At 40.9% G+C, this 20,234-nt stretch overlaps 1 protein-coding gene across 1 annotated transcript; it reads left to right on the forward strand.

Moving 5' to 3' along the window:
- Positions 1-3,241: 3,241 nt before the first annotated feature.
- On the forward strand, positions 3,242-12,236 carry LOC122559945 (nucleoside diphosphate-linked moiety X motif 19-like). The gene is made up of 2 exons (XM_043710055.1): positions 3,242-3,256; positions 11,044-12,236. Exon 2 carries the CDS (start codon positions 11,049-11,051, stop codon positions 12,234-12,236), a length of 1,188 nt encoding a protein of 395 aa, XP_043565990.1. The 5' UTR covers positions 3,242-3,256; positions 11,044-11,048.
- The last annotated feature ends 7,998 nt before the right edge of the window (positions 12,237-20,234 follow it).

A 20,234-nucleotide genomic window follows, 5' to 3' on the forward strand; every position in this document is an offset into this window, starting at 1 on the left:
AACCATAAGTTAATCCTGTGATCAGCATGCTGCTCTGTGCGGAACTTTGGAGCAGCTGCATGTGTACGCAACTTAGAGGGAACTTTGTTCACCATTATTACTTCCCTAGCCTTATTCTCGAAAGGGCCCACATTCACTTCAGCTTCTCTCTTCCTTCTTTACAGAAGTTCTTGGTAATCTTAACTTCCCTAGTTAACCATGATTGGCTATCTGCTTCCTGGAACCTTCTTCCTGACTGGAATATGTCTTTGTTGTGGCCATGCACTATTTTCTGTTATTGTTCCTCAACCAACTTTGCTGTTTAACTCCTTTCCCAGTCCACTGTAGTCAGCTTGTAACCATGTCACTGTAATGCCTGTAAGATCATACCTGTTAACCTGTATTTGTGCGGTTAATTTATTCTAAGTTTTACATGTGTTCAAGATCCATTAATTTTGCTTTCTTGTCATTTTCCCTTTGACCCTATTTACTGCTGTTTTTGTGTTTGTATCTTCTGTCCCTTCCTGTCCTATTCTGTGTATCATTTGTTCCTTGCTCCAGTCCTACTCTTATTGGCTACCTCATCTCTTTTATTCCAGTATATTTATGATTTTATCTGTGCTATTTCACATACTAATCTTAAACTGAAAACTTCATAATCTTTCTTCCAATTTCCATCCTTCTCTCACCTTTATGATTAGATTAGATTACCTACAGTGTGGAAACAGGCCATTCGGCCCAACAAGTCCACACCAATCCTCTGAAGAGCAACCCACCCAGACCCATTCCCCTGAGTAATGCACCGAACACTACGGGCAATTTAGCATGGCCAATTCACCTAACCTGCACATCTTTTGACTGTGGGAGGAAACCGGAGCACCTGGAGGAAACCTATGCAGACACGGGAAGAATGTGCAAACTCCACACAGACAATTGTCTGAGGTGGGAATTGAACCCGGGATATTGTCCAACACTGACTCTTCCTTTCATAGATGCAGAGTCATACAGTTCAGAAACAAACCTTTGGTCCAACCAGTACATGCTGTCCATAATCCCAAACTAAACTAGTCCCACCTGTCTGTGCTTGGCCTGTATCCTTCCAAACATTTATTATTCATGTACCTACATCATTGTCTTTTAAGCATTGTAACTACCCACATCTACCACATCATCTGGAAGTTCATTCCACACATGAACCAGTCTGTGCACAATAAAAAATATACCCCTCATGTCTTATTTAAACCTTTAGCCTCTCACTTAAAAATATGGCCCCTTGTTTTGAAATCTCTTCCTCAACTTCTCTATTTTCATTTCTGGAAATGGATTATCAAAATATTCATTGCAAGTCCACTGGTACTAGCAACTATTTTGAACACACTTCCTCTTACCCTAACCAGTGCTTCAGATATGTCTTTCATTATTCTTAATCAAGGTATTATCTCTCCCCACCAATGTTGACAGGATCCTCAACCATGTCCAATCTATTTCTTGCACTTTCAACTTTCCCTTTCCTTCCTAGAACTGATAGGAATCCCCAGTCAAAACCGAAAGAACTGCAGATGTTGTAAATTAGAGACAAAAATAGAAATTGCTGGAAAAGCTCAACAGATCTGGCAGCATCTGTGGAGAGAATCAAGAGTTAATGTCTTGGGTTAAGTGACCCTTCCTCAGAACTAAATAAGCTCTGGCAGCATCTGTGTAGAGAATCAAGAGTTAACATTTTGGGTTGAGTGGCCCTTCCTTAGAATTGAATAAACTCTGATTTCCCTACACAGATGCTGCCAGAGCTGCTGAGCATTTCCAGCAATTTCTATTTTTGTCTCGGAATCAGCTTTCACCCACGAGTCTTTGCAATCAATGCATCATCCCTCATTTCGATTACCTCTATCATAATGTCACCGCCAAACACAAAATGCACTCACTCCCCTTTCGGCATTACAAAGGCACTGTTCCCTCTGCAGCCCTATAGTCCACTCTTCAAACAGCTCCAAAACACGACATTCTCTTGCAGTACGGTTCCATGCAATTGTAGATTTAACACTTGCTCTTTTGCCTTCCACCTTTCACTATTGTAAAATCTCTCTTCAGTTATTACTGTACTGAATGCTCGCAATGTGGTTTGCTCTACAATCAAACAGACTAGGTGATTGCTTCAAGGAACACTTCTCTTTGTCTACCATTTTAATTTTCCACCTTGTTCTTACTCTAACGTGCAACAGTGAAGTGAATTAATGCAAGTGTGAAGAACAGCATCAAATTTTTAAATAGCGCTTTAGTATGTTGGACTCAACTTCAAGTTTAATAATTCTAGACAAAAAACTCTGGCCTTTTTAATTCATTTCATTTGGATATTTTGTTTTTAATCTTCTTTCCACTTTTGGACGATAGGATGGCAGAAAGATGAACTAACTATCTCCTCTAGTCACTGCTTCTGTTTCTATGATTGACACATTATCATTCAGAGTATTCACTCTGCCCCACTAACTCTTTTGTCGTTTAATGTGCCCTGCCATCCATTCTATTACAGGGATTCCCTATTGTACTTTTACCATATCCCACTTTTTTTTTGTTTCATATCTAGTATGCTTTTAACTTCCCACAGCTGAAAGCCCTAGCTGTTTTACTACAAATGTTGCCTGAATTTTCTTTGGGAGATTAGAGTGCACAACTGGCTACTGCATCTTCCACATTACAGCAGTTCAGAAAGTATTTCATTGTAATGCACAGAAATTGATACTGAGATTGTGAACAGCGTAAATTAAATTCTATTTTTAGATACGGTTATGCCATTGATAGTAATTAAGATTTAGGATATTCAGATATTTTGGGTGTATTGGGGAGGACAACTGGAATTGTGGGTTATCTCAGATCCCATAGATTAGAAGCAAGTCATCCTACAGAAGGGACTGACTCAGAACAATGATTAAGATTGAGGCTTAGGTTTAGAGACGTAGTCAAAAACCCACTTTTAAAGTGATTGATAGACAAACAACTAAACAAAATGAAACATCAAAGATATGTGGCGTCCCCCCACACATCACAAAACATTTTCAACCTCCCTGAGGGTGTCTGAACCTGCAATCCGCCGAAGTTCTTCATCCTTGAGCGCGAGGGAACTGAGTAAACGTTGGAAAAGTTAGCATGCGCCAGTTGGCGCAAGCGCAGATGATGATTTTAGAGCGCGCGTGCGGGTCGGTGCAGGCGCAGACGGTGAGATTGGTGCGGGCGGGTGGGTTGGCGCAAGCGCAGACTGTGGAAAAGGCGAGGTGCGGGGCAGGTGAGACATGATAGTTGTAGGTGTGAGTTGATGCTTTTAGCAGATAGGAACATAAGAACCAGGAGCAGGATTAGGCCACCTGATCCCTCGAGCCTGCTTCGCCATTTAGTAAGGTCATGGTTGATCTTTTTTGTGGACTTACCTCCATTTACCCGGCTCTCACCATATCTCTTAATTCCTTTATTCAAAAAATTCTCTCTTAGCTTTAAAAACGTCAACTTCTTCACTGAGCAGGGAATTCCATAGATTTACACCATTCTGGGTGAAGAAGTTCCTTCTCAATTTAGTCCTAAATCTGCACCCTTTAGTCTTGAGGCTATGTCCTCTTGTGTGAATTTCATCTGCCAGTGTAAACATTCTATTTTTATCTTATCTATCCCCTTCATAATATTATATGTTTCTATAAGATCATCCTTCATTCTTCTGACTTCCAATGACTATAACTCCAGTCCACTCAGCGTCTTCTTATAAGCCAACCCCCTCAACCCCGGAATCAACATAGTGAACCTCCTCTAGCGCTAGTACATCCTTTCTCAAGTAAGGAGATCCCAAACTGCACACAGTACTCCAAATGTGGCCTCACCAGCATCTTGTACAGCTGCAACATAACCTCCCTGCTTTTAAACTCAATCCCTTTAGCAATGAAGGACAAAATTCCATTTGCCCTCCTAATTACTTGTAGTACCTGCAGACTAATTCTCTGTGATTCTTTATGAAATATGGTCTAAATAAACTGGTTTTGTCATGCCAAGCATAATTAATTTGTTTTATTTTAAACCTATTCCAGCATTTTTGTCATATACTGCACCCGTCAGTATTTGCTATATCAAATTCTTGAAGTGCTCACTACTGAAACCCTTCCAGTTAAATACTTGTTTGACAACAAATACCTGTACTGTGTGTCTAGAAATTTCCTCTAATTAAAAATTGAGATAACTAAAGCTATTGTTTTTGGCCCCCTAACACAAAATCCGTTCCCAGGCAACTGACCCCCACTCCCTCTCCCTGAAAACTCTGAGGCTCATCCAAGCCATTTTAGATTTAGTATTTTTACATCAAATTGTTGTTGGAAGCTGAAATGTTTATTTGGCCATTGGAAGAGTGAACCTGGTTCTGTGGTCCATTCCGAGAAGGTAGGCAAGTTTAGCTTAGATATTCATGTGGAAGTGTGATAAAGAACAAAGAAAATTTACAGCCCAGGAACAGGCCCTTCGGTCCTCCAAGCCTGAGCCTGTGATGTTATGGAGAAAACAGAGGCTTATCTCTTAGGTATGGGGCTGATTAATAAATATTCTTGGATGCAGAAGATTTAGAAAAAAAACGAGGAAGGAAAGAAAGAGAGGGGGAGGTAGTGGTAATAAGAAAACTGTTAGAATGCTCGAGAGAGAGGATATGCCTGAGAGCCCCAAGACAAATTTATTTGAATAGAGCTAAGAAATAGATATACCCTGATATTTTTCTATGTATTCTATAAGCTGCCAACTGTGAAGAAGATGGAGATGAACAGATTTGTAAGAATATTACAGAGAAGTGCAAGATTTAGTCAGTCATTAAAATATGGGGATTTTAATTATCCTAAAGTAGACCGGATAGTAATAATGTAAGGATGGGAATGAACAAGAGATTATAGTGCCTGATCAGGAGAATTTTCTACATCTGTATGTTTGCAACCTAAGAATAAAGTAAGCAATCCTCGACTGTTCCTTGGAAATGAGGTACACCAATTAGACAAAGTGTCACAAGGAGATCATTTAGGAGACAGTGATCATTGAGGCTGCAGAAAAGGACAAGGAGCAATCCAGAGTAAGAATAAATGGGGAAGGTCAATATGGGAGAGAATGGATTTGGCCTAGATAAGATTTACAGTCAAAATAATAACTCTATTTAAAAAAAAAGACTATTCAGATATAGTAAAGGTATATTCCCAAAAGGGGAGAAGGAAGAATAAACAAACCCAAAGCTCAGTGAATGATGAAAGAGATAGTAAGATGAAACAAAAAGAGGCTTTAATACACTAGATGGCAGTTGGATAATATATTGAGATTCAAGTTTGATATATATAGTTCAGAGGGAATTTTAAAAACAAGAGCAGCAAAGAGAGTGTATGAAGAGATTGGCAGCTAACATAACACAGAATCCAAAGTCTTCTGTAGACATATAAATTGCAAAAGGGTTGTAAAAATGGGAGTAGGGCTGATTATGAACTAAGAGGATTTATGCATCAATATAGAGAGGTTAGTTGAAGTACTTAGTGAGTACTTTGCATATATTTTTATCAAAAAAGATGTGTCTTAAGTTATGGTGAAACAGGAAATAGTTGGGAGACTTGATGAATTCAAAATTGATGAAGAGGAGACGATAGTTAGGCTGTGCAAACCGAACCAAGGAAAAACTTTCCCAAGAGATTTGATTTCAGTTCTGGTGTGCAGTTTCCCAGGAGGCTAGCCAAATGATCCTGGAACAAGAGAGAAGAAGCTGCCATTGCAGATGCTTCCACGCAGTACACTGTGTGGTTGATTAATAAAATAAATTAATAAAACAACACCAAAATGAGGTTTCAATGCCTATCATTCTCTGTCCATCCCAAATACATTGCCTCTTCCTCCTCATGGTAAACCATAACCCCATGCATCTCATTTTATCCTTCTACCCCTCCCTATGCCAACTTATTCCCTCAATGTCACCTTGTGTTTCTGTACCCTCCCTCATAGCCCAACAAATCCTTCAGGTCACTGAATGCTCTGTACTTAACCCCCACAACATTACTGCCAACTTATGCCCCTGTACCCACCCTATGCTAACATATGCACCTTTACCATCCCCACATTCTTCCATATCGTAGATGCCAACCAATCTATCCATTCATCCCCATAGCACTTTATTTTCCTTATCACAACTTAGTGCTAACATGCCAACCCATTTGTACTGCTCTCTGTGGCCAAACATTAGGAACCACGCTGACATAAAATAAAATTGTCTGTTTATGACATCACTGTTTGAAATCAAAACTCTTGTTGAGTAAACAAAACTCAGTACATTGAAATTCCTTAAATAAATCTTTCATGAAAATAAATGTTTCACTCTTACTAAATTACTTAAAGAAACAAACATTTGTATTTTACAACCACTTGAGCTGTCAATCAGACTATTCACTTAATGAACATCCAACTGTGAAATTAGTCATGAAGCACTAATCCTATACTTGTAACTGTTGGGCTATGTCAACAGATAAAGGGAAAGTACACCAATTTTTAAAAAAACTATAGACTTTTCATTAACTGTAAAGCTCAGGAGTTAAATAACTTGACAGTTCCTTTGGGATTATGCACCCTTAGGCATATTCATCTACAATTTTAACAGTCCCAAAAGGGTACCTGCTCCACTCCAGTACCTGATCTGTGCAGTACTCAAAAGATACCTGACCCCTCTCGAAAGTACCTGCTATTCCTTGACCCTAAAGGTATTTGCGACCATATGCAAAGGTGCATCCTGGTTATTCAAACAAATCCACAAACTTCAGAACAACTCTTTAACAGATGTGCACATTCCAAGTTCCATGCTACTGGAATATAAAACTCCACTTCAGTAGAGATAGCCGATGATTTAAATGGCCAGTGTCTCCTTAAAATTTGCCGTATGTCAAATCAGATTTGACCCAAGTTGGATCCTGCAAAAATGGGAAGTGCAGTGTTTGGTGGTGGGACTTGCAATTGCAGGCCATCTCTGCTGTTTATTGTGGTGAAAATCTTGCCCTGATTCTTCATAATTTAAGATCTCACAGAATTACTAACTAATTCACCTTGTGCTTGCTGCTTCCCACCTTCAGCTCACCTCTCCCAATTCATTGCCTTCTTTGACTTTTTGCCGATTCTCCTACATGCCATTTCCCTTTATATAGTTTGTGCGCAGAAATGATTGAAGAGGATGGGGCAGTTTGGCCTCAGCTGGAGTATTCTGTCCAGTCTGGATCTCACACTTTTGAAAGAAAGTGAAGGCATTAGTTTGCAGAAAAATATCATGGAATTGTTCTAACTTCAATTATGTAGCTAGATTGGAGAAGCTGCGATTATTCTTGGAGAAGAGAAAATTGAGAGGAGATTGAATGGAGATGTTCGAGATGAAAAGTGGTTTGGACAAGTAGATAGGGAGAAATTGTTCCCATTGGACAGATGGAGAAACAGTGATTGGCAAAAAAAAAAGAACAACAATGTGATGAATATCTTTACAGTGAATCATTCGGATCTGGAATGCACCTGAGATTGTGATGAGGACCGATTCAATTGTGGCCTTCCAAAGAAATTAGGATCATTATCTGAAAAGGGAAAATTTGCAGAACTAAAGGAAACAGATCAGGCGAGTTGCAATAGGTGCATTATTCTTCCAGAGAATTGGCGCAAATCCAGCCAGCCTAATGGCATCCTGTAACAATTCAATTAGTCTATGAACTCTGACCCTGCATCAATTCATCTACTCCAGAAACCTGCACTTGAGTCTTTGTTACCTTTGGCCTTGGCCCTTTTCCCACATTCCTGTCCTCTGTATTCTCCCCACAGTAAATTAGAGACAATCCAAAAATCTGCTTGTGTCCTAACTCCTGTCAAATCCCATTCACCCACAGAGCTGTGCTGCTCATGTATAATGACTCCAGGTGAAGTAAATCTTAAGTTAAAAGTTCTCATCCTTGTTTTCAAATTTTTTCATAGCTTCATGCCTCCCTGTTTTTGTAATTTTATTTTGAGATATCTAATTCTGACCACTTGAATACCCCCTTAGCTCCATCATTTCTGGCTGTACCTTTAGTTTCCTGGGAGGTCTGGAAATCTCTTCCTTCATGAAGCTCCACTTAACTTCTTTTCAGTTAGCTACCTCTTTGATGAAGCATTTTGCTTTATAATGCTCATGTGAGATAACTTAGGGTATTTGTTTTCATTTATTCTTTCATAGGATCTGGCAAATCCAGCATTTATTGCCCTTTCCTAATTGCCCTTGAACTGAGTGCTTGGCTATTCTAGAAAGCAGTTGACTGGAGTCACAAGTAGGCCAGACAAGGTAGGTCAACAGATTTCCTTCTCTATAGAGAAGCAGTGAACTTTTTTCAATAATTTAATGGTGACCACTATAGGGACTAGCTTTTTAAGTCCAGATAAGATTGATTGAATTTAAATTTCATCAGCATTAGCTACTGTGTGTTACTGAACAATTTGTTGTTATAACCTAGTCATAAATGTAATTATACTGCCACTGGTTCAATGCCCTCAGTTCGTGGCAGACTCTGCTGTCCACATCCAGTCCCAATAGAAATCCTGTGCATGTAGCTTTGCTAACCTACATTGGCTTCTGATGCCTCAACATCTAAAATGAAAAATTATCTTATTCAATTGCCTTGAACTCCCCTATCTCATGAACTCCTCTAATGCTACAATCTGCATCACACTATTGTATACCCTTACCAATCCCATCACCTGTGATTAATGGTTGTGTTTTCAGCTGAGGGAATGATTCTGCTGCTTGAAGAATCTAAAACACAGGGACACAGCCTAAGGGTAAGGATTATTTAAGATAGCGATGATGCGAAAATACTTCACTCACAATTCTCTACTCCAGAGGGTTGTGGATTCATAATTTTTTATTAGATTTAAGGCTGGAACAGACAGATTGTTTTCTCTCAGGGAAACATTGGAGTTAGAGAGTAGTTTGAGAAAGTTGAGAACAAGTCCAAAGTCATCAATGATCATACTGAATGGCAGCACAGACTTGATGGGTCATATTTGTCTGCTCCAGCTCCTGTTTATTGTATTTTTGCATGAATTTTGAAGCAGGCATTGAACCCAGATTCCTGGTATCTTATCGGGCAAGATTTATTTGCAGATGTCCTGCCAAAGCTCCATCCCATCAGGCAAAGAAAATACTGGAAATAACATTTAGGAAGAGAGAAACAGGGTTGATATGTATACTGATGACATGTCATCAGAAAGTTTTATATGTATGAAATTTTAGCTCAAATTGCTCACAGACAGGAACTGGAAAGTGGTAGTAGTGTAACTGAGAACCTCTGAAGAGGTTCTTGATAGGCAGGGATGGGTAACTAAACCAAGTCTAGGGCAAGGAAGACCAAGGCTCCATCCTGAGACCATTTGCATATTTTTTCTGTTTTTTTAAATTACAGACAGAGAGCTCAGTTTTCCAAGATTAAAATTCTCTACACTTTAACTGATACTTTCACAGCTTGTGAGCAACAATTGTCAGTTTTTGACAGCTTAGAGATATACACACCTGATCAGGAAGCATAACAAAAGCTGACAGATTTAAAAAGCTATGGCAATAAGACCTGTAAGTGCTGCCCTCCTCGGCCCACAACTAAACCAATATTAACTATTTATAAACTTACTTGACTAGGTTTCTACTTTCTAATAGATTAATCCTCACAGGAAAACTCAGTTACTCAGACTACTGACTAATACTGCATCAAAAAATGGGACAAGATATGGTCATGGAGAAAATGAAGCAGGATTGTACAAACTATTTTACTACACTTGTCTTAACTGCTGCATTGCCTGGTTTCACTAATCAGAGTTAACACATGAGCGACAAAAGATTCATGGCATGTAAACATGTCATCTCTAGGTTGGGATTGTACATAGGTGACATATTGGAACTCTTGATGATTTTTCATTTTTTAAAATTGTTTTTGATTTGGAAATATGAGTTGACAACTGAAGGTGACCTTTGCACTGTGAGCATCAGCATTGTATTTTAAAAACAAATAAACAAACTTATATTAGTTTATAAACCCAAACCTAAAAGTTAATTGCAGGTTGTTACTTGTTCAAAGAATAGTCTAGACATTTCGTTCCAGAGATGCATTATGCCCAAACAGATATTGAATGTTAACTGCAGAGAGGGCTAACCAATCTAACAAAGGGAAACCAAAGCTTGAATTGGTCTTGAATTGTGTGTTTCAGAGGATTGTGTTAGCCAAAGCTATGGGAGAGAGTTTGCTTGCTCCCTGGTTATCCTCTCAATATACTGAAAGTTCAGAGAATAGAATCCCAGATATAAATATTAAGTAAATATTCCTTGGAGACCATGGGAAACTATTTGTATGCATGGGTGACTTTGCAAACTAAGCAAGATACAATTCCATGTACCTGTTATGTTATGGATCATACAGTCTGCTTATCCGAACTGTCCAGTTACATATTATTTTTCTTTTGATTTATCCCTTAACTGTGTCTCTTTGTCTATCTTTGTGTGACTGGGGCTAGAATAAAAAAAAATTGGGTTTCAATCATAGATAATAATTAGATTATCTTGTTGCTTAACTTTCAACTGGAAAGATTGTTTAATCTTTTGTTTAGCCTGTGTACTTAGTGTCTGATATTAGTTACTCATGAAGTCTGGTTCTGGTTGTTCAAAATGTCTGGTTAGGAACAATTGGTGTCAATTTTGATGGTCATTGAAGGTTTTCATTTTACTGCATTGTAAATACAGGGATAAGGAGGCTGATTTGATTTGGCTGCTGTCTTCGTGTTGGAGCTGATGTTGAAGATTAAAATGTTGAATGAAAACACTTTGGTAGGGCTAATGGGTTCCCACTTACAATGTCTACTCTCCATGTTTCCAAATTTGGTGTATTTGCAAGGTCTTAAGCACTAGATTGCTAGTTCAAGCAGAGGGTAAAAGGTTTACTAATTTGAGCAAGAGGACAGTGGTGTTGCTGATGAACTGTAAGAGCTCTACGGTTCCAGCAACAACTATTAAGGTAATAAATTGTCCTTTTTTTGCAGCGAAGATGAATCGAGACTTGAAGTATTGGAAGGAAGCAGCTACTGTCATCTTGGCTTCAAGTGTACGAAATTGCTTTGGGAATAAAGATTCCACCAGCACACAGGCTAGTTGGCCTCCACGTTCGGTACTTAAACAAGAGAGAAATGTAATTCACTCATTGGTGGAGAAGACTGTCTTTGATTATGCTGTACTTATGTTACAGCGGAGTGCAAAAAGCAGTTTCTTGCCTCATGCTCAGGTATTCCCTGGAGGTATGGTCAATCCGTCTGATTTTTCCAGTGAGTGGATTCAGATGTTTCAGCCCTTTTGCAAGCCACCTAACTTTAAACTTGGTATAGTCAGGCAAACCTCCAAAAGAGCTCCAATTTTTGCAACGGACAGGAGAAAGCTAGGATCTGAAATCCCTGGAGAGGTGGCTTTCCGTATTTGCGCTGTTAGAGAAACCTTTGAAGAATCAGGGATTCTACTTGTGAAGCCAAATGCCCCTGAAACATGTTTGAGCAGCCAAGGAGCCATAAAGCTCACACAGTACGACCAAAAGGAACTTGCAAATTGGAGGCCACTTGTGCAGAAAAATGCAGCAAATTTTATAAAGCTTTGCAAAGAGCTGGACTGTATACCAAATATTTGGGCATTGAAAGAGTGGAGTAATTGGTTAACTCCCACTTACTTGGAGAGAAAGCGTTTTGATACTGCATTCTTCATCTGTTGTTTGCAAGAGATTCCTTTCACATTGCAAGATGGTTATGAAACTGTTTTCTACAATTGGATGTCCCCACCTGATTTTATTAAAGGCCACAATTCAGAGAAATTCTACATCCCTCCCCCGCAGTGGTATGAACTGAACAGACTCTGCCAAATGCCCCATTTCCAAGATCTGCAGCAGTTTAGCCAGCATCGGGCATTGGAAGGCTGTGAGCGATGGCTTCCAGTCCGTTTCCTTGCTTCTGATGGTTATGCAATTTTGTACCCTGGGGATGACCTTTATCCAGAGGATCCTGATTACACAGGAGAAAAGAAGATGAACGTCAGTTCCTCAAAAACTCTGGAACAATTGAGGTTAGAGGTTACCAAACTAAATCGCGCAGAGCTGAGAGGTCTGCATGGCATAACACTGTACGTGAATATTGAGCCGCAGTATAAACATCTCCATCCACTAACTATGGGGTCATGTCAAAACTGTCACCTGTAAATTGTCTCTAATATAGAAAAAGTTATTTTGAAATAAATATTAGTGAGTATTCTTGAAAATGATCAAACTTTATGTGGTGTTTTTGTATAGTACCGGTGAAGGTAGAAATATTTTTTTAAAAAAGGCAAATTTGACAAGGCTAAAGTACAGCAGTTCTAAAAATTTGCACCTATTAATCCTGCCAAAAGCTGGTAAACTCTGGGTAGGCACATGAAACATGGATCAGAATGAGAAAGTAAAAAACCAGTCATGAATCATAGAGGATGCTCTTCACCATGTAGAATTAGCTATAGAGCATGCTTTCACGAGACATGAGCAACCCGATGATACCCAAAGGATAGCTTGTCTGTGTCAAGATTAAATGGAAAATAATCTGACTGATAATTCTTCACAGATCACTAATCCCATGCCAGATGTTTGACTAACTTAATCCAGCAGTTTCATCAATACCCTTTATAAGAAAGCAATATGCTTGTCCAGTTCATGTGGACCCAGAAAGCCAAGTTGCCCGAGCTGTGGGATTGGCATCTACCACTCAGTTCCTTCAGCTTCTAGGGGCTGTGTCCTGCCTGTCTGTGGTGCCTAGAGCTCTGTGGCATCATCGAGCCAGATTCCTGAACAGGGAGGGATTTCATTTATTGTCCAGCTCAGTTATGACCAGAAGCAGCAATTCCTGGAGATGTGTACCCGATATCCAGGAAATGTTACGGCATTTACATTCTGCACAACTCTCAAGTTCCTCAAATGTTCATTATCTTCCGAACTGGCTATTGGGTGACAAGGCATACCACAGAAGGCATGGCTAATTACCACAGTAGAAAACCCTCAGAATTGCATCACTATAGTGCTGTTCATGCATACACTAGGCCATTATTGTACAAAAAATTTATCCTTTGAAGATGTGCTTCCATTGTCTAAACTGGTTGGGAGGAGCACTGTTTTCTGCTCCCCATGCAACCTTACTCTTTGATGGGGTGAAATATTAACGAGGGGAGATGGCTGGCTGTGGGACGGTCACAGTCGTGCTTGGAGATGTTCTGCAAAGTGGTCACCTAGTCTGTGTTTGGTTTCTCCAATATAGAGTAGGCCACATTTGGTACAATACACAAGATTGAAAGAGGTACAAGTTAAATCCTGCTTCAACTGAAAAGACTGTTTAGGCCCTTGGATGGTGAGCAGGGAGGAGGTGAAAAGGCAGGTGTTGCACCTTCTTCATTTATGTGGAAAGGTGACATGGGAAAAGGGGTGGTGCTGGTGGTCATGGAATGGGTTGGGGTTTAGATTACTTACAGTGTGGAAACTGGCCCTTCAGCCCAACAAGTCCACACCGACCCTCCAAAGAGCAACCCACCCAGACCCATTCCCCTACATTAACCCCTTCACCTAACATTACGGGCAATTTAGCATGGCCAATTCACCTATCCTGCACATTTTTGGACTGTGGGAGGAAACCGGAGCAGGGGGGGGAGAATGTGCAAACTCCACATAGACAGTTGCCTGAGGCGGGAATTGAACCCGGGTCTCTGGCACTGTGAGGCAGCAGTGCTAGCCACCGTGCCACCCACAAAATCTTTAGATAGGTTTACAAACAAGCGATCGGGTTGGAGGCTGTGTTTAATTCTAGCTGATGTTTTATTCAGCTGTTTATACAATCCTTGTAGCTGTTCAGCCTATCAAGTCCACACTATCCCTCCGAAGAGCTTCTACCCATACTCACCTCATCCCGGAGAGGATGATCCCTGCGAAATGCAGAAGGGGGAGTGAGGAGAAGGTGTGTTTAGTGGTGGCATTCTGTTGGAATTGTCTGAAATGGCTGAGAATGGCCCTTTGAATGTGAAGGCTGGTGGGATGAAAAGTGAGGGCAAGGAGGACCTGATCACACTGTCGTGAGTGATGGGAAGGAGCAAGTCGGAAGCACAGGTGATACATCGGATGTGGTTGAAGGCCGTGTCAACCACATTGAGTGGAAAACCATGATCATGGAAGAAGCAAGCCATGTCAACAGCACTGTTTTGGAAGGTGTCATCATCGGAACAGATGTGACGTAGGTGAAGGAACTGGGAGAATGGGATGGAGTCCCTGAGGGACATGGGGTGTGAGGAGCTGTAGTGAAGGTATCTGTGGGAGTCAGTGGTTTTATAGTGGATGGCAATGGACAGTTTATTCCCTGAAACGAAGACAGAGAAATCAAGGAAAGGAAGGGGAGTGTCGAAAATGGATAATGCACAAGTTATAGAGGGGTGGAAATTTGAGGCAAAATGAACAAACTTTTCAGGGTCCTGGCGAGAGCATGAAGCATTACTGAAGCAGTCGTAGATGGAGCAAAAGAAGAGCTGTGGGAGGGGACTAGTATAGAACTGGAACAAGGATTGTTCCACATACCCCATAAGGAGACAGGCATAACTGGGACCCATGTGGGTGCCCAAAGCCACTCCTTTAAATTGGCAGAAGTGAGATGAGTTAAAGGAGAAATTGTTCAGTGAGAAAACAAGTTCAGCCAGGCAGAGGAGATTGGCAATAGATGGGGAGTGTCCAGGCCTCTTGTCGAAGAAGAAGCCAAGAGTTCACAGACTGTCCTAGTAGGGGATGGAGTGTAAAGGGATTGTACATCTGTGGTGAACAGGAGGCAGTTAGGGCCAGGGAAATATTCATGCAGAGGATGTTGCATGTATGGAATTAGCTGCCAGAGGATGTGGTGGAGGTTGGTGCAATTACAACAATTAAATGGTACCTGGATGGGTTTAGAAGGATATGAGCCAAATGCTGGCAAATGAGACTAGATTTATGTAGGATATCTTATCAGCATGGATGAGGTAGACTGAAGGGTCTGTTTCTGTGCTATATATCTCTAAAACTCTATGACTCTAACTGGAAATTGTCAATATGGTGGAGGGCATCAGACGAATTGCGGAACTAGGTGGGCAGACTTTGGACAAGCGGAGAGAGGAAATCGGCTTGGTGGGGCAGGAACAGACTGTTACGATGGGCCTAAGGGGGCAGTCTGGCTTGTTGATTTTAGGAAGGAGGGAGAAGCGAACTGACTGGGATTGAGCGACTACAAAGTTGGAGGAAGTGGGAGGAAGATCTCGGGAGGTAAAGAGGTTGGTGACAGTCCTGGCAACAATGGCTTGATGTTTGGATGTGAGGAAGTATCCGAGAGTTGCCTTTAAGTCTCTGCAAAGTAAAGATCAGTGCACCAGATTACACCAGCACCATGTCTTTTGGCGGGTTTGTTAAGAAAGTTAAGGTTGGGTCTGAGAGAGAACAATGTGGCAATTTCAGAAGGAGACAGGTTAGAGTGGGTGAGAGAAGCAGAGAAATTGAGACAGCTGAGGTCATGTCAGCAGTTTGCAATGAAGAGATTGAGGGCAGGTAAGAGATCAGGAGAAGGGTTCCAAGTGGTGGGTGAAAGGGATCAGTGGAATGCGGGTGGGGGTTGCGGGTTGGAAGGCCCCTGCCCAATAAAGTGAAAACGGAGATGAAAGGGCTGGGACAAACAGTTCAACATCATGGTGAGCTGGAAATTCATTAAGGTAGAGGTATAAAGGTGTGAAGCCTAGTTCTTTTCTGGGAATGACCTTGTGACTGTCAACGGATGTTAATACAATTGTGAGCCAATTATGTCACCCTTCAATGGAATGCTTGCTTTCTATCTTTAAAAAGATTAAAGTACACTGTTTTCATTATAAGGAGAAAGTGAGGACTGCAGATGCTGGAGATCAGAGTCGAGAGTGTGGTGCTGGAAAAGTAGAGCAGGTCAGGCAGCATCTGAGGAGCTGGAGAATCGATGTTTCGAGCAATAGCACATCCTGCCTGAAACGTTGATTCTCTTGCTCCTCAGATGCTGCCTGACCTACTGTGCTTTTCCAGCATTACACTCTCGACTGTGTTTTCATTGTAAGTTAATTCATTCCCCTTGCAACAATAAATTCTTGCTCTGCATCCTGTCCACAGCATCATAATGGATTACGTGCAGGATTACGTGCAGGCTGTGCTTATATGAATCAAATTTCAATTTGCAAGGGGCATTGATCTTTTAGAGAAGTAGAGGGTCTATACTTTGTTGATTGACTCCTGAAACCTATCCAGCTTAAGTTCCTACTTTCTAGAGGTTATGTTCTTCTCAGAGGGTGACGAATAGGTTCAGTGCTATTTACACAGCTCCATACAATCCATACTTGACTGTGTATGGAAATCACTGCCCATCAAAGTAGTCTACAACAAAAACATAACCAGAAGCCATATACAACTGAAAGAGACCACGGGACTATCGAACGGTGTGCTATATTTGTGCCAAGTTTTAGCTTGTACAGAAGATTGACACTTATGCATCCAAAATGCCTTTGCCTTGGTGCCACCTTCGCAGCCACACCTGAGTTTGAAGAGGTCTGCTGACTGTTTTGTTGGCTTGCCTCAGATGACTTTGGTGGGCATACACTGGAGCCTAGAGGTCTGTTGCTTAGGTGCAGGTATAACCTTCTTGGCCTGATCTGATAGAAGAGTTTGGGTTCCTGGCTGAGGTGAGATAGTGTAGCAGACCACCTCTGGATTGTCCTGAAATGACAATCCCTAAATGCCTGTCTTTTGCTCCTTTTACCTGCTGGAGCACAATGGCATTTTCTTGCCCTTCAAGGAGGTGGTTACCTGGAGGGAGGTCAAGATCCCTCAGCCCACTGTTGTCTAGCCAGTGAATGAATGCATGCATAGCTCTAGCAATACTGTGAAGGTCCTTGCACATATCCATCAAATACTGATTGTTCTGCTAGACCGATCTCTGCATGGTGGCCATCACTATTCCATGGAGGCAGTCCAAAGCCACAATAAGACAAAACCTGAGCAGGCTCCTTGGCCCTTCACTGTAGTCTGTGCATGATTTCTATCACCGCTGCCAGATGTTCACCTCCTTGTCCATGCATATCCACCAGCTCAGTAATTGCTGAGTTTGGGGCTCTTATTCTGTGCTGTACTCCAGTAGTTTTCCGAGTGTCAGAAACCTCACCTGTCTCTTCGTCCTCAGTTTACAGGCCCATATCAGTGCTGTGCTCACCACAATGTGACTCCAAACTTTGTTACATAGATTACCCACTGAAGTGAATGTTTCTGCACTGGTGGAGGTTGGTGGCATCCTGTTGGAGATGGCAAAAATGACAGTGTATGATGCTTTGAATGCAGAGGCAGGTAAATGGGGGGGGGGGGGGGGGGGGCATTCTCCCAGTCCTCTGTCCATCTCACCTGTTCTGATGATCCTATTTCTTTTACATTAGATGGGCACAATCAGGCAAATAAACTACCCTAGTGATTAAATTGATCATATTTCAGACTTGTAATGACTTGTGGAACAGTGAGGCTTGATTTGCAGTACATTATTCCCACTAGGGTTCTACCTCTCTGCATGCATATGTAATTGCCCAATAAAATGTGACCTATCTGAGTGGAAATATGTTGCAATTTAAGCTCGACTCCACTAAAAACTAAAGATTCTGTTCATTGTTTCTGAACCAGCAATCTGAAAATAGAATGTTATTTTATTCAATAGGTTTTAGTAAGGCAGTTTTAGAATTAAGTTTGCAGGTGACCATTAAATCCCATGCTTCAAGAAGAGAAAGCATCAATACTGTATTAAAAAAAAAGCCTTGATTATATTGGTTAGCACAGGGTTAAGGTTTGTTAAAGGGTACAAATTAATAATGAAGCAACAAATCAGCTCTATCATTATAATGCATTAACAAGGTGGACAAAATGAACCACAAGGAACAGCTATTAATGGTAATAACATTGAGCAAACAGTTTTGAATGTTTATTTGTTAATTTTAAAGCTCACATTGAAATTCTATTTCTTTTGCTTAATAGTGAAACAGTTGTGAGCAATTTTTGACAGTCATGCATGCAGTTTAGGAAACTTAACAAAAGCTGATGGATCCAAACAGTCTTTGCAACAAATCTTGTAACGGGGGGTTACAAGAGTTTGGACTCAATAAATAGCAGGGTAGTGGCTTATCATAAATTCAGATACAAGTATTATCCAACTTGCCAGTATTTTTACAACAGGGGAATAATACTTGGCTCTAATTTTTATAAGAAGAATTATATCTTCAATACTGTGTAGTTTTGTTCAGTCTGAAGAAGCCTGCTTTGAAGGCAATACAGTGAAGTTTCATTAAATTGGTTCTTGGAATCTATTTTTTTTTATGTTGAGGGAGCCTAAGTAAATTGGGCCTTCTCTGAAATTCAGAAGAATGCAAGTGATCTCTACGAAACATTCAAGATTCTGATGGGACTTGAATGAGTAGACACTAAGACATTGATTCCCCATGAAGAAGGGCCGTAGCTGAGTCTGAGAGGCTTGGCAACTGTTAGTGGTTCCCGAAGAGTGGCAGAACCCAAATTGAAGAGAAAGAAGAAATATTAAGCACAGGGGACAGCCTTAGGATAAGGAGCTGATCATCTAAGGACAGATCTCAGAAATTATATCACTCAAATAATTGTGAATCTTCAGAATTCTCAAGCCCTACAGGTTGTGGATATTCCATTACTGAGTACATTTAAGGCCAGGCTAGATAGACTTTTGGTCTCTTAAAATGGGTTGAAAATCTCAAGATTGTATTGAATGGTGAAACAGGCTCAATTGGCCATATTTCAACCATGAAAAGGTGTGAGGTGATGCTCTATGGAGGTCTAAAATATCAAGGGATTATGCATAGTAGGATCCTGAAAATATTGAAGATTGGAGGAACTTTGGTGGACATGTTCACAAAGAAGAGGAAAAGATGTACTTTGACCTCATTGATTATAAGAACTAGGAGCATTTGTTCCCTCACCAACTGACACAGGCCGGTGATCAATACAAACTATGATCTTTAGGACTGGGTCAGTATTGGTGCTACTGATTCACACTTATTGATGGATATTGAAATCTCCTATCATTCTATTACCCTGACACCCTCAGTGCCTCCTCCAAATGGTGTCCAACATGGCAAACTCATTCACTGTTTTTTTTGCGTGCAGAGGGGGCTGGATGAGTGGGTGGCGTTGTGGGTGATAAACACTAGATTACTATTATATGTTTGATGTGATGTCGTAAGACTACTTGAAGTTTGGCATCAACGCTGAAGACTCCAAGGGCAACTCCCTCCTGACTGTATACCACTGTGCCACAGCCTATGGTGGATCTGTCCTATCAGTGCGTGTTTGGGACATTGTCATGAACATGGTAATGTCAGGCTGTTGCTTGAGTATTTTGTGTTCATCCTTTACTTTGTGGGACTGCTTCAGCCCTACAACCTCTCCCCTATCCTTCTGATTCCAGTGATTTGAGTTGGCTCTTCAATTAATGCTGTGCCTTCAGCTGCTTACCTTCCGCTCTTCCAGCTTCCTCTCCTTTGAGTCCCCCCTTGAACCCAACCTTTTGGGAATCAGCTATTAGTCACCCTTCCTTTTCCCAGATTTTGTCAAGGTACCTGGATATTATAATGTCAAAAAACATTTTGGAATTTCTAAAGATTGTAAATTGTTATTGCTTGCATGGAACTTCACAGAGACAAAATGGAAAGTGAAACAGGGAGAATCCCAATTTCATATGTACATTTAAGGCAACCAATGGTAAATTTAATTCTATTATTATAAAAATGGTCCTGTTGCAATGCCAGCTGCAACTCTTTCTGTTCTCACTGTATGGTCATCCTGACCCATAGATGGAGTAATGTTTGGTAGTATGTAACATACCAGCTCAGAGATAGGCTATTTTTATTTTTATTTATTCATTTGTGGGATGTGGGCATTACCGACTGGCCAATGTTTATTTCCCGTCCCTAGTTGCACTTGAGAAGGTAGTGGTGTGCTGCCTTCTTCAACCACTGCAATCCACTCAGTGTGTGTGTTAGGGAGGGAATTCCAGGATTTTGATCCTGCGACAATGAAGGAATGGCAATATATTTCCAAGTCAGAATGGTGAATGGCTTAGGAGAACTTGAAGGTAGTGATGTTCTCATGTATCCATTG

The sequence above is a fragment of the Chiloscyllium plagiosum genome, chromosome 20, assembly GCF_004010195.1.
Source record: "Chiloscyllium plagiosum isolate BGI_BamShark_2017 chromosome 20, ASM401019v2, whole genome shotgun sequence".
In the NCBI taxonomy this organism is placed as follows: Eukaryota; Metazoa; Chordata; class Chondrichthyes; order Orectolobiformes; family Hemiscylliidae; genus Chiloscyllium; species Chiloscyllium plagiosum.

What these genes read in the sequence shown, in the direction of transcription:
- LOC122559945 (XM_043710055.1), top strand. Translation starts at nt 11,049, where the DNA reads ATGAATCGAGACTTGAAGTATTGGAAGGAAGCAGCTACTGTCATCTTG.